The sequence below is a fragment of the Dendropsophus ebraccatus genome, chromosome 6 (genome assembly GCF_027789765.1).
Source record: "Dendropsophus ebraccatus isolate aDenEbr1 chromosome 6, aDenEbr1.pat, whole genome shotgun sequence".
NCBI lineage: Eukaryota > Metazoa > Chordata > Amphibia > Anura > Hylidae > Dendropsophus > Dendropsophus ebraccatus.
This window is the reverse complement of record NC_091459.1, coordinates 41,979,358-41,991,440: the sequence shown is the minus strand read 5'-3', so window position 1 is coordinate 41,991,440 and position 12,083 is coordinate 41,979,358. Positions and strand designations below refer to the sequence as shown.

The 12,083-nt window shown below is 47.9% G+C and overlaps 1 protein-coding gene across 1 annotated transcript in view; it reads left to right on the top strand.

Annotated features, from left to right (window-relative positions):
• The window catches only part of LOC138795586 (amine sulfotransferase-like), a 64,571-nt gene extending 52,722 nt beyond the window's left edge, over positions 1–11,849 (top strand). The window contains exons 5-7 of the mRNA XM_069974881.1: positions 3,055–3,149; positions 10,931–11,111; positions 11,556–11,849. Coding sequence (XP_069830982.1) covers positions 3,055–3,149; positions 10,931–11,111; positions 11,556–11,686 — 407 coding nt within the window. The 3' untranslated portion in view covers positions 11,687–11,849. The remainder of the gene's footprint in view (positions 1–3,054; positions 3,150–10,930; positions 11,112–11,555) is intronic.
• The last annotated feature ends 234 nt before the right edge of the window (positions 11,850–12,083 follow it).

Genomic DNA, 12,083 nt, shown 5'->3' with positions numbered 1-12,083 from the left:
ATAAAGCCCTTCTGGAGATTCTCCTTGATGTATGTCGACATGGCCTCTGTCTCCGGAACTGAAAGTGGGTACACTTGGCTACGAGGAGGCGTCGCACCCGGGAGGAGGCCAATGGGGCAATCGTAAGGTCGATGAGGTAGGGTGTCAGCCTCCTTTGCGGAAAATACATCCGCCAGGTCCTTGTATTCAGCCGGGAGGCCAGGCAGTGATCTGAGCAAGTCTGGTGATAACGCCGGAGGCTGGATCGTAAGGATCTTCAGGCAGCGGTTGGGGCAGTCAGGACCCCAACGCAAGGTCTCCCCGGTTTTCCAATCTATGCTGGGGACATGGAGCTGCAACCAGGGGAGCCCCAGCAGGATGTCTGATGAGGAGCTGGACAAGACAAAGGAGACAATCTTCTCAGAGTGCAACGCCCCTGGTGCAACGGTCTGGTATCGGATGACCACGTTGAGCGACTCTCCGGTTACCGAGGAGATGGAAAGTGGCTTAGAAAGTTGACGCACTGGGAGTTGCTGAAGCTGCCAGCAGAACCCGAGTCAAGGAACGCAGAGGACTGGTAACTCTGTCCCGAAGGTGCCAAGATAGTAACTGGCACAGACAATCTTGGAGAGGAAGCATTCACACCTAGGGAGGCCTCTCCAACCGGACCTAGGTGCGGGTGTTTCCCTGACACCGCGGATGCTGGGGACAGTTCAAATGGAAATGGCCGGAACTACCGCAGTAAAAACAGAGGTTCAACTCCCGACGGCGAGTTCTCTCCTCGGGAGTCAGGCGAACTCGTTCCACCTGCATGGGTTCTTCAGATGCAGACTGGGGTGCAGGAGTAACTGGGTTCTGGAAGGCTGGTGCCAACCGGAAAGCGCGACGGGGACGGCATTGTTCATGCTCTTGCCAGACCTCCTCCTCTCTTTCGGAGAATCGGACATCGATCCGGGTAGACAGGTGGATGAGGTCAGAAGGTCTCGGGCAGAGAGCACATCCTTCACCCGACTGGACAGACCCTTCTTGAAGGTGGCAACCAGGGCAGCCTCATTCCAGTCAAGTTCAGCAGCCAAAGTACGGAACTGGATGGCGTACTCGCCCATGGAGGAGTTCCCCTGTCGCAGCGAAACTCTGCCAGAAAGGCCCGGAGATAAGCAGTCACTGGGTCGTCACGGTCCCACAATGGTGTAGCCCAGGCCATAGCCCTTCCCTCCAAGAGGCTGATAACAAATGCCAGTTTGGACCGCTCGGTGGTGAACTGGTTAGAGAGCAGTTCAATTTGCATAGCGCGCTGGGTAACGAATCCTCTGCACTGCTTGGGATCTCCACCATATTTAGACGGGAGTGCAAGCCGTAGATTAGGACCAAGAGGAGATGGCCCAGGCGCAGAAGGCGGTGATGCTGGGGTGACCGCTGAACTGCGGTACACTGCTGAAAGGCAGCAGTCAGCTGTTGGATTTGCTGAGACTGCTGCTGGATTTGCTGAGCCTGCTGGGCGACCACTCTGGTGATGTCACGGATGTCAGGCACCTCGCCGGGATCCATGGTTGGAGCCTACTGTAAAGACTGGAGTCATGGATCCGCTGGACCGTCACCAGCGATGACGTAAGCCACACCAGGGAGCGGCGTCTAAGGGGCCGCTGGTCTTCACCAGAGCCCACCGCAAGGCGGGATGGACTTGCTGCGGCGGACGAGGTGTAGCAGGAACAGTAGGCAAGCAGGCAGGCAGGCGGTCACATGGATAGCAGGCACGAGTGAAACCGAAGGAGACAGAGACTACGGGCAGGAACAAGGGCTGGAACAATGGACAGGAACAATAGAGAGCTGGGCCACACACTAATGGGAAGCATGCAGAGGCTCCAACACCTGTGGTGGGGCAGGGCTGCAATTTATAGGAGAGCCTCAGAGCATCATCCAATTAAAGGCACAGTGACCCTTTAAATTGTAGCAGAGGCGGCACGCGCTCCCTAGGAGACAGGGACGCGCCCGGCGAGCTGACAGGGAGCTGGAGGAGGAGGAGCCCCGGCACAGAGCAGAAGATGGGGCAGCAGCGGCGCGGCGAGAGGTATGTGCCGCGGATGTGACAATAATTAATCCTGATGCTGGGAACTCCCAGGTCCAGTCCGCAGAACAGTGTGACAGTATGGTCAATATGGTAACAGTGTGACAGTATGGTGACAATATGGTAACAGCAGTAGCAGATTATAATATGGGCGTTTCGGGCGGCAGCCCGGGGCCCTGAACTCCTGGGGGGCCCATGACCACCCAAAAAGACTTATACTTTTAATGGTGTACTGTCTCCTGGCTACACTTCTGCCATGATTTGCAAAAAATCACTGTTTTTTTATGGCAACTTTGCACAATTCAGGACATCATGACATTATCTATCCTGTACTATGAACGCCAGGCTAGTGCTGCCATAGTTACAGTGGGGTGGGGGGGCCCAGGCTTGGTGAACAGCCCGGGGCCCATGGTAAAGTTAATCCGCCCCTGGGTAACAGTGTGACAGTATGGTGACAATATGGTAGGGGTAGATGTTTTTGTTCCATCCCCTATTAGTGATGTTCTGGGGTCACTTCCCTACACTGAGCCCCCAGATCTACTGTATATATTCTGATCTTCCACAAAGCATCCAGTGTATAATGCACCTAGGACCCAACTACAACAGCTGCAGGCACTACAACTCCCAGCATTTACTGATAGTCTACAGCCCTCAGGATATGCTGGGAGTTGTAGTACAGTGTAGAGAGATGTATTGCTGGACCTTCAGAGCTGATGATTGTCCCCCAGAGATTGCAGCCACCAGAAGACTCTGCACACAGTGATTTATTAAAGGGTTGTCCACTCAGAAACTACAACTCCCAGGGTTCTGAGATTTGTTACAGATACAGATGAATCCAGGAAAGGACAGTGTCAGCCTGTCGTGTCTCACTGGTTCTATATTGGTGGGCTCCAAGGATCATTTCCTCTGGTGCACACTGCATGCAGTACTATAAAGCGATAGCTATTTACCATGTTTTCAACTTTCTATATATTTAAAAATTGTAAGATAAACGTAATTTTATTTTACAGTTGAAAGCAGCTCGTGGTTTGATCATGTGAGGGGCTGGTACACGCACAAAGAAGATTTCAACATACTTTTTGTGACATATGAGGAAATGATAAAGGTAATAAATGTTTTATTTGATGATAAAAGAGATGTGCATAATGTAATAGTAGCTGACATGTATGGAACCCAGTTGTACTTTACATCTGTGTACAGATTTTATGGCCAAAAGAATTATTGGGTTGAATTTGCTAAGTTCAGTGTTTATACACCAGTGTTCAGTAAAATTTTAAAGCCATTGGATTCGACTGATTCATTAAACAGGTTATCCGTTATTACACATCTTTGTAATTTGACTTTGCAAACTGTTAGTTTTCTGTATGCTAGCTTTGCATAGATGTGATCCCTGTGTATGCTAATTGCTTTCTAACTCCCCCCCCCCACACACACACACACTTGTTTTGTATATATTTACTTATCACAGCATGTTTTCTTTCCACTATTGCTGTCATTAGTAAATATTCACAAAACAAGCAGACAGTGTAGAAAGCAATCAGCATACACAGGGATCACATTTATTGGTTTCTACCCTGCCAGCTTGTTTTGAGTATATTTACTTATCACAGCATGTTTTCATTTTAGTGTTGCCGTTTTTTTAATCCAACAACAACACTGGAATGAAAAAATGCTGTGATAAGTAAATATATATAAATAAAAAAAAAAACAGCAGGGGACACTGGAGACCTGTAGAAGGACATGAGGGGACCGCAGACAGGTAAGCATAGGCTCTTTTCTATTTTTTAAGTGTATTAAATTGTGCAGCCGTCATTTTTAGAAACTAGTCTCAAACTTTTCACAAATTTCTGTTCAGTAACAAACCAAATTTTTTGCAAAGTTCATAGCGAATCTCAGTTTGTGAAGTTGGGTTCACTCATCTCTAATATCCACCCTTGAACCTAGTCTACAACTGAAATATAGATTTAATCAATACTTTTATTAATGTCTTCATAAATTAAATTTTTTAGATTTATCGTAGTGTTCTAGCACAGAGCTGCTTTCACAATTATGCAGTTGGCAAGCTAAAATATTAGTTGGTCTTCTATAGCACAGTACCGTCAAGGTGCCCATACACCTGCATTAACTGATAGCTGAACAATCATCTGTCAGCTATCTCTCCCGCCTGCCACCTGTCCTCTCCCCATACATAAGAGCGTTCAGCATGGCCGAGTGATCCTGTTTCCATTATGGGGAAGGGAGGGGTGAGCCGCAGGGAAAGCAACACTTCTTATCTCTCTGAACACAGGGCCATGATTGTTGGCCTTACCCAGCCTGTGAGTGGCTGAATCAGTTGACAATAATCTAAAGTCTGAGACCTTAAAGGACAAGTGCCATGAAAAACTTTTTCCCAGTAATTGAAGCACATTACAAAGTTATATAACTCTGTAATGTGCTTCAATCACCTATCTGCCTCCCTTCCCTGTCTTTTCCCCCCTCCACCCCCCACCAGGAAGTGTCCTGACTCACACAGACCTGATTACTGTCGTCACCGTCACCAGGCAGCTCCTTCTTGTGAGGATGAGTCATCAGCAGGAGGGCTGCTCTAGGTCCTGTTACACCAGCCTCCCCCTCCCCAGTTCAAGTGATGGCTTGCAGTTGTTCAGCCAATGGGAGCTGAGTAAGCTGAGTCACCTGACAAGGCAGGGGAGGGGGGAGGGGGGAGGCTGGTGTAACAGGAGAAGGAGCTGAGAGAAGAGCTTGGTGACGGTGACGACAGTAATCAGGTCTGTGTGAGTCAGGACACTTCCTGGTGGGGGGTGGAGGGGGGAAAAGACAGGGAAGGGAGGCAGATAGGTGATTGTAATGTGCTTCAATTACTGGGAGAAAGTTTTTCATGGCACTTGTCCTTTCACTTTTACCTTTATCAAATTACTCTACACAGTGGTGTAAATACTTCAACTCCGAGAATGCAAATCACTGTGTGGGCATTAAAGGGGTTGTCTGAGGCTCAGAACATGTCTTACCCTTTCTGCTCCCCGGCGAGCTCTTGTACCCTGTATATCTGGAAGTATATCTGCCAAGATAAAAGGGATGGGTGTCAGTTGCGATCACTACGTGCAGGCAAAACCATGTCATCACAACATTGTGCATACATATTGGGCATGGCTCTTCACAATAATCACGACTTCAACTCACCCCTCTCATCTCAGAAGATGGGAGTGTGGTGTGTCACTTGCTAGATGTGTGACGCCACTTTTGTGGTGGTTGGTCGGAGTTGTTAGTTTGTCGTGACGCCAGTGCCGGTTGGGCACACACGTATGGGGGCACACCTGTTTTTAGTTTAGAGTGGCTAGCTATACCCTTTCCCCTGTGGTCAGTGACCTGCCGGGCTGTGAGGGGGTCCCTTGGGCGCTTATCACGGTGGTCCGGAGTGGAGTTGTGACCCACCCGGACTATCGGTACAGCCACTCACAAAAAAGGGAGATGACTCAAGGAAGGTGCAATTGCTGTATAGAGGTGTATAGGTGAGTAATAATCACTGAGTCCTGTTACCATAAATAAGCTCATCTTTACTTCAGGAATGCTTATTACAATAGTAGACAATAGACTTCTCACTTGATAATATACTTTGGACTTGACTGACAAAACTTGTGCTGAGAGCTTGAAAGGTAGTATAACTGTGCTGGCTTAGTTGCGTGCTGAGAAGTAGAGTAAGTTCAGAGAAGTGGAGAGGAGGATGTCATGAGAGTCCCAACTCAAGTAGTAATGTGCTCTGCCAGAACTTTTAGAGATAGGAGAAGTAGAATACTTGAGAATAGAGAGAATACTTGTGCCCGTGTTTTGACGTTTGTCTTTGCATCACCTATTGCCCTACAGTGTCGGGTGACCCATCCTCCTAGGATGACACAAGCCTCAGACCCTGTTACCTGGGTTGAGCAGAGTGGTCAGAATTTTCTGGTTACACCCGCACTGCGTGTAGTTCGTAGGCTTCTAGCAACTTTGCTCTATCTGGACCAGTTAATCTTGCTTTAGGATACTGTCCTGAACCTTAAGATATGTTCACGGCACCCCCGGGCGTATCATGCGTACTCTTCCACGAAGAGAGCGGGTGTAGCCGTTTTGCTGGGGAGCTCTTGTCCCTTTCAAATCACTAAAGACTTTATAGACCCTCAGGGTCGGTATGTTGTCCTGCATGGCTCCTTCTCGGGGGTTACTCTCACCCTCTGCAACATCTATGCCCCCAATGTTAAGCAGGTCGCCTTTCTGCGTAAAGTGTGTAAACTCCTTGAGCCATTTCGAAATTCTACTCTGATTATAGGTGGTGATTTTAACCTTGTGTTTTCTCCCACTGCAGATAGAGATGCTCCCTTCTCCTCCACCCTCCCTCCTCGGCTCTCCCAACAGTCCCGAAGCTTCCGTCAGATAGTTCGCACCTTCCAACTCTTTGATCTTTGGCGCATTCACAACCCTTCTGCTCGCCAATACACTTTCTACTCCCATCCTCACCAGACGCACACCCGGCTGGACCACGTGTTTGGTAACGTACTATCCTTGCGCACCCTCACATCTGCCCACATTGAACCCATCACGTAGTCGGACCACGCACCTTGCTCCTGGACTTTGCTTTGTCCCGATGTGCACCTCGTAGATGCCATTGGCGACTTAATGAAAAACTCCTTAAGATCCCGGAGCACAGGGACGTCCTGAAACAACACTTGTCCTCCTACTTTTCCCTCAATGCTCCCTCGGTTTCCTCTATCGCATCGCTCTGGGAGGCCCATAAGGCCGTGATGCGTGGTCATTGCATATCACTAGCGTCCCACTTGAAAAAGAATAGGCTAGAACAAATATCGCAGTGGAAGACTCGTCTTGCGGCTCTTGAATCTCGTATGCTTCAGCGCCCTACGGTCCCCACGTTGCGTAAGATTGTGGAAGCTCGGGCTAAGCTTAAAGACCTAGCCATGGCGTAGGTTGAGAAACTTATGCATTATTCTAGACGCCTGTATTATGAGCGGAGTAATAAAGCCCACACTCTCCTTGAGAAACAACTGCGGGACCATCAGGCTCAGACAACGCCTTTCTGTATTCGCTCCCTGGCTGGAGCCCCTGTGTATGACCCAGAGGGGATAGCGAATATGTTCCGTGACTACTACACATCCCTCTATTCCCTGTCTTCATCCCTGCCTGATGACCCAACTGCCCGCCAATCCCTCATCTCTTCTTTCCTTTCCACCCTACCCCTTCCCAAGCTCCTTCCGGAGGCCCTGGATCATTTAAACGCCCCTATCACTTCAGAGGAGCTGGAGGAGGTCATTAAAGCTCTACCGAACTCCCGGGGGCGGACGGTTTCCCATACTTGTACTATAAGACATTTGGGGATGTCCTTAATCCGCATCTCCTAACGCTCTTTGCCTCTTTTCTTCATGGGGACCCCATCCCGAGCACCATGTTGTATTCACACATTGTAGTGATTCCCAAACCGGGAAAAGACGGCTCGGTATGTGCAAACTATAGACCCATCACTCTCCTCAAATCCGACCTGAAAATTTTTGCTAAAACGCTGGCTAACCGCCTTAATACTTGGCTCCCCCAACTGATACACCATGATCAGGTCGGTTTTGTCCCATTCCGACAAGCGGGGGATAACACCCGTCGGACAATTGACCTGATTGATGCGGTCCATAAACAACACTCCTCCATGCTCCTCCTGAGTCTCGACGCTGAGAAGGCGTTTGATCGCCTTCTATGGCCTTTCCTGTTTGCTACCTTAGAACACCTGGGCTTTCGGGGGGAATTTATCACAGCCCTTCATGCTATGTATTCCACACCAATGTCCGCAGTCCGGCTCCCTCACGCCACCTCCTCTTCCTTCCCTGTGTGTAATGGCACGCGCCAGGGATGTCCGTTATCACCTTTAATCTTTGCCCTATGCATTGAGCCTTTAGCAGCTGCTATTCGGGCCCATCCGGACATCCATGACGTACGCCTGCACGACAGGGAATTTAAAATTGCCCTATACGCGGACGACGTCCTTCTCACTCTCACTCAACCTTTACTTTCCCTGCCCACATTACATGACCTTATTCTCTCCTTCGGTAAATTATCCGGTTATAAAATAAACACTTCTAAGACGGAGGCTCTCCCTATAAACATCCCGAGCTCCCTTCTGGTCTCCCTGCAGAACTCTTACGCATACACGTGGCAGCCCTCCTCCCTTGTATATCTCGGAATCAAACTCACTACATCTTATGCCCATCTTTATCAAGCCAATTTCTCCCCACTGATCGCTGAGGTCTCTAAATTGTTGAACTCCTGGACTCACTTACCTATCTCCCTCATAGGTCGCATTAACACGATCAAAATGGCGATCCTCCCTAAATTCTTTTACCTCTTCGAGACTCTTCCTGTAGCGGTCCCCCGGCCCACCCTCTGGAGCATCCAGGCACTCTTCCTCAGGTTTCTTTGGAGACAGGGACGCCACAGGATTCCCCTTTCTGTCCTCACCTCACCCCTCCATAGAGGTGGACTGGCGTTTCCGGAGATCCCCAGATATTATCTGGCGGCGCATCTCCGTACAATCCCTTCCTGGGTGTCCCTACGCTCCTTTAAGAAATTTGTGGAGATTGAAAAGCTTTGGATTGCCCCTATTCACCCCTGCGCCCTTCTCTGGGCACCTAAACGCGCCGTCTCAGACTCTGAACTGTTAGCCCCAATGGCGTTCATAGCAAACATATGGTCCCAATGTCGCGCCAAATTCAGCCTTTCTGCCTCCTCTTCCCCCCTGGAACCCTTCCTATTTACACCTGACTTCCTGGTTAGCATATCTCCGGCTGTGACCCAGCCCTGGTCGGCGGCGGGATTGTTCAGGTTTTATGACCTGGTCAATCCGGTCACTAGACTCTTCCCAGATTTCTCTGCCCTCCGTGAGAAATATGGTTTTTCCCAGCCTATTTTTTTTTCATACCTGCAGATTCGTGACCTCTTCCGTTCCCGGTTGGGCTCGTTGACCTGTCCTCGTCCAAACCCGTTTGAGCTTTGCTGCCTAAGGGGTGCGTCCTCTAAAGGACTAATTTCTGACATCTATCGCCTGCTTTTTCCAGCAGACCCCCCCAGACATGATTACATGCACAAGTGGGAACGGGACCTGGGTATCGCGATCTCGGGCCCTATGTGGCAGATAATATGGAGCAAGGCGGCCAAATTCTTTATGTACCCAATACAAAGAAACCCAGTATAAATTACTTATGCGCTGGTATCATACTCCTTCCCTCCTCCACAAGTTTAACCCGGCCTGTTCTAACGCCTGCTGGAGATGCCAGTCTGCTCCGGGTACTCTCTTCCACATTTTCCTGACATGTCCTCTGATCAACACATTCTGGGTGGTGGTCCAATCCACCATACAGGAAGTATTGGATATACAACTCCCTATGACTCCCTTACACTTCCTTTTCAATGTCCCCCTTAAGTCCGTCGGGAGTCGCGCTGCCAAGATGCTCCTCCATATCCTTACGGCTGCCAAATGCCTTATCACCCTTCATTGGAAGAGCACCTCCCCTCCATCTTCGATGGACTTATTGACACGAATCAGGGACGTACGTAGCATGGAATCGCTTACGGCGACTCTGAACAACACGGTTGACAAATTTTATTCGATTTGGGAGCCATGGGATATGTTCTGGGACAGGCGTCCGAGATAACCTCCCCCCCTCTTCTCCCCCCCTCTTCTCCCCCCCCTTCAGTACCCCTCCCACACCCTTCTTTCTTCTCACTCTCTTGTGATTTCTCTTCTTCTCTTCTTTTCTGGAAACAGAGGCGAATCTATGTTACCATTATACTAGGTTACCTCTCTGGGCTTGAGTGACTTGTCTGTTTTCCTATGTTGCTTCTCCATTCCGGGCCCGGAACGATATTTCTGACCTGGGATTCATACTCGCCCTCCCCTTGGCTATGTTTGGCTCCTATCTCCCCCTATCCCGATTCGTACAGATCTTCTTCGCAATATCTCCTTCTTTTACGAACGGGCATTTGTGCTCTTGTCATGTGGCAGTTTGCTACTTGTGGATACGCATATCCTCTGTTTCCTTTATATATTTCTGTTTTCTTTTGTTTATATTGAAAACTTTAATAAAAAGACAATTTATGAAAAAAAAAAGATATGTTCACGGCTTGGGCTGGGATGATCCCTGACTTTGTCCTCTCTGTAAGCGTTTAGCACTGCATAGTGTGTACAAGTACTGCTTTCAAGAAACAGGTGCCTGTTCTTTCCGTGTGTGTCTGTCCACTACCTCGCTTCAGACTACACTGGACTTGTCCTCTCTCAGGGGACCTGGCATAAACCAACTTGACTGCTGTAGGGGACCGTTCTGGCTTGTGTCCTCTCTGTACGAGAACCAGACTAAGACTGACTAAATAAGTGTCTACACTTCCTCTCCCCATGTGACAACTTCCTACAGGGTATGTAATACCTGCTGTGAGTGGGTGAGAAGAGAGTGCAAAAGGAGAAAGAGAACAGAGATAGGTTAGGAAGAGAAAAGAGCTCTCATTGGTGCACAAATAACAAAGAACAATAACCCCTTGAGTACTACAGCCGTGCAACACTTGAGTACAAGATATACATACTAGCAACATTTAGTGGCAAAACTTAGGTACAACTTCATTACCACTTTGACTTTGCGTACAGGCTTTTGCTAGGGGTGTAAAAGCTTGTAACACCCGTGGTGGGACACCACAGGAGCTAGTGTTGGGCAGCATACCAGGTAAGACCTTTTCAGCTTCCCAGACAATCTCTTTAAGCTCTGTGGAATCGCAGAGAGTTCAGTTGAAGACGAGGGGAGACAATTATAAACCACATTTCCTATTCCCATCCTTGTGGGTTTTGTATTTATTGTTTTATTCCTGTCTCAGGACCTTCGATCTGCTGTGAAGAAGATATGCAAATTTGTGGGCATAAACCTGGATGAGAAAGCAATAGACACCGTGGTGGAAAAAGCAACTTTTACAAACATGAAACACGATCCTGTTGCTAATTATAAATTTATTCCAAGCGACCTTTTAGATCATAGTAAAGGAGATTTCCTACGTAAAGGTAAGGTAAAATTAAAGGGCTCGTCTGAAGGTTAGTAGAATTAAAAACATATACTTTAAAAAAATTTCAAGGGTTTACCCCTTCAATCCTCTACATCTATACCCCTTATGGTGCGTTTACACAGAGAGATTTATCTGACAGATTTTTATAGCCAAAGTTAGTGTTTGCCAGTCACTCATGGTAGGTGCCAGCTGCAGCTCGTGCCACTCCACTCCATACATACACACTTGATATGTTATATACCTATACATCATTAAATTAAATAATAGCATATTGTAATAACATTTATTGGGAACAACTAGAAATAGAGGTAAATGCACAATGGAAACAATCTCATGAAATGTTGACAATGATGCATACTCTGATTTTCTTTCTGTATTCTTAACAGCACTGTTCACTGAACATAAATACAATGGCTCAGCTTTTCTCTATATTCTTTACCAGGGACTGTTGGTGACTGGAAAAACCACATGACAGTAGCACAAAATGAGATGTTTGATAAAGTTTACAAAGAGAAGATGGGAGATCTGCCAATCAAGTTTTTATGGGACCTTAATGAAGAAAATGCATCCTAGAGTTCTGTTGGGCTGTCTAGGGTTGGGCTGACTCTGATAAAAAAGGGCCCCTGTACAGGAAATGCACCTACGCCCTCCTTGCCTGCAATAGCAACAAAGCTACAGAAAGATATACAGTATATATAGATATATACATGTGTTAATAAAAGGAAAAATTCCTGAATTCCTCCTTTGTATATATCTTTATCATGGTCACACAGCATTCAAACATCTGATTAGTGATGATCCATCTATTACAAGAAGGGGGTCCTGTGTCTACCTGTTTGAATGGAACTGCTAGACATAGCTGAGCACTGTAGTCACCTATCCTTGCCAGTCCATAGACTATGAATAAATAGAGATGAGTGAACGTGCTCATGCGAGCTTGGTACTCGATCGAGTATTAGGGTACTCGTTG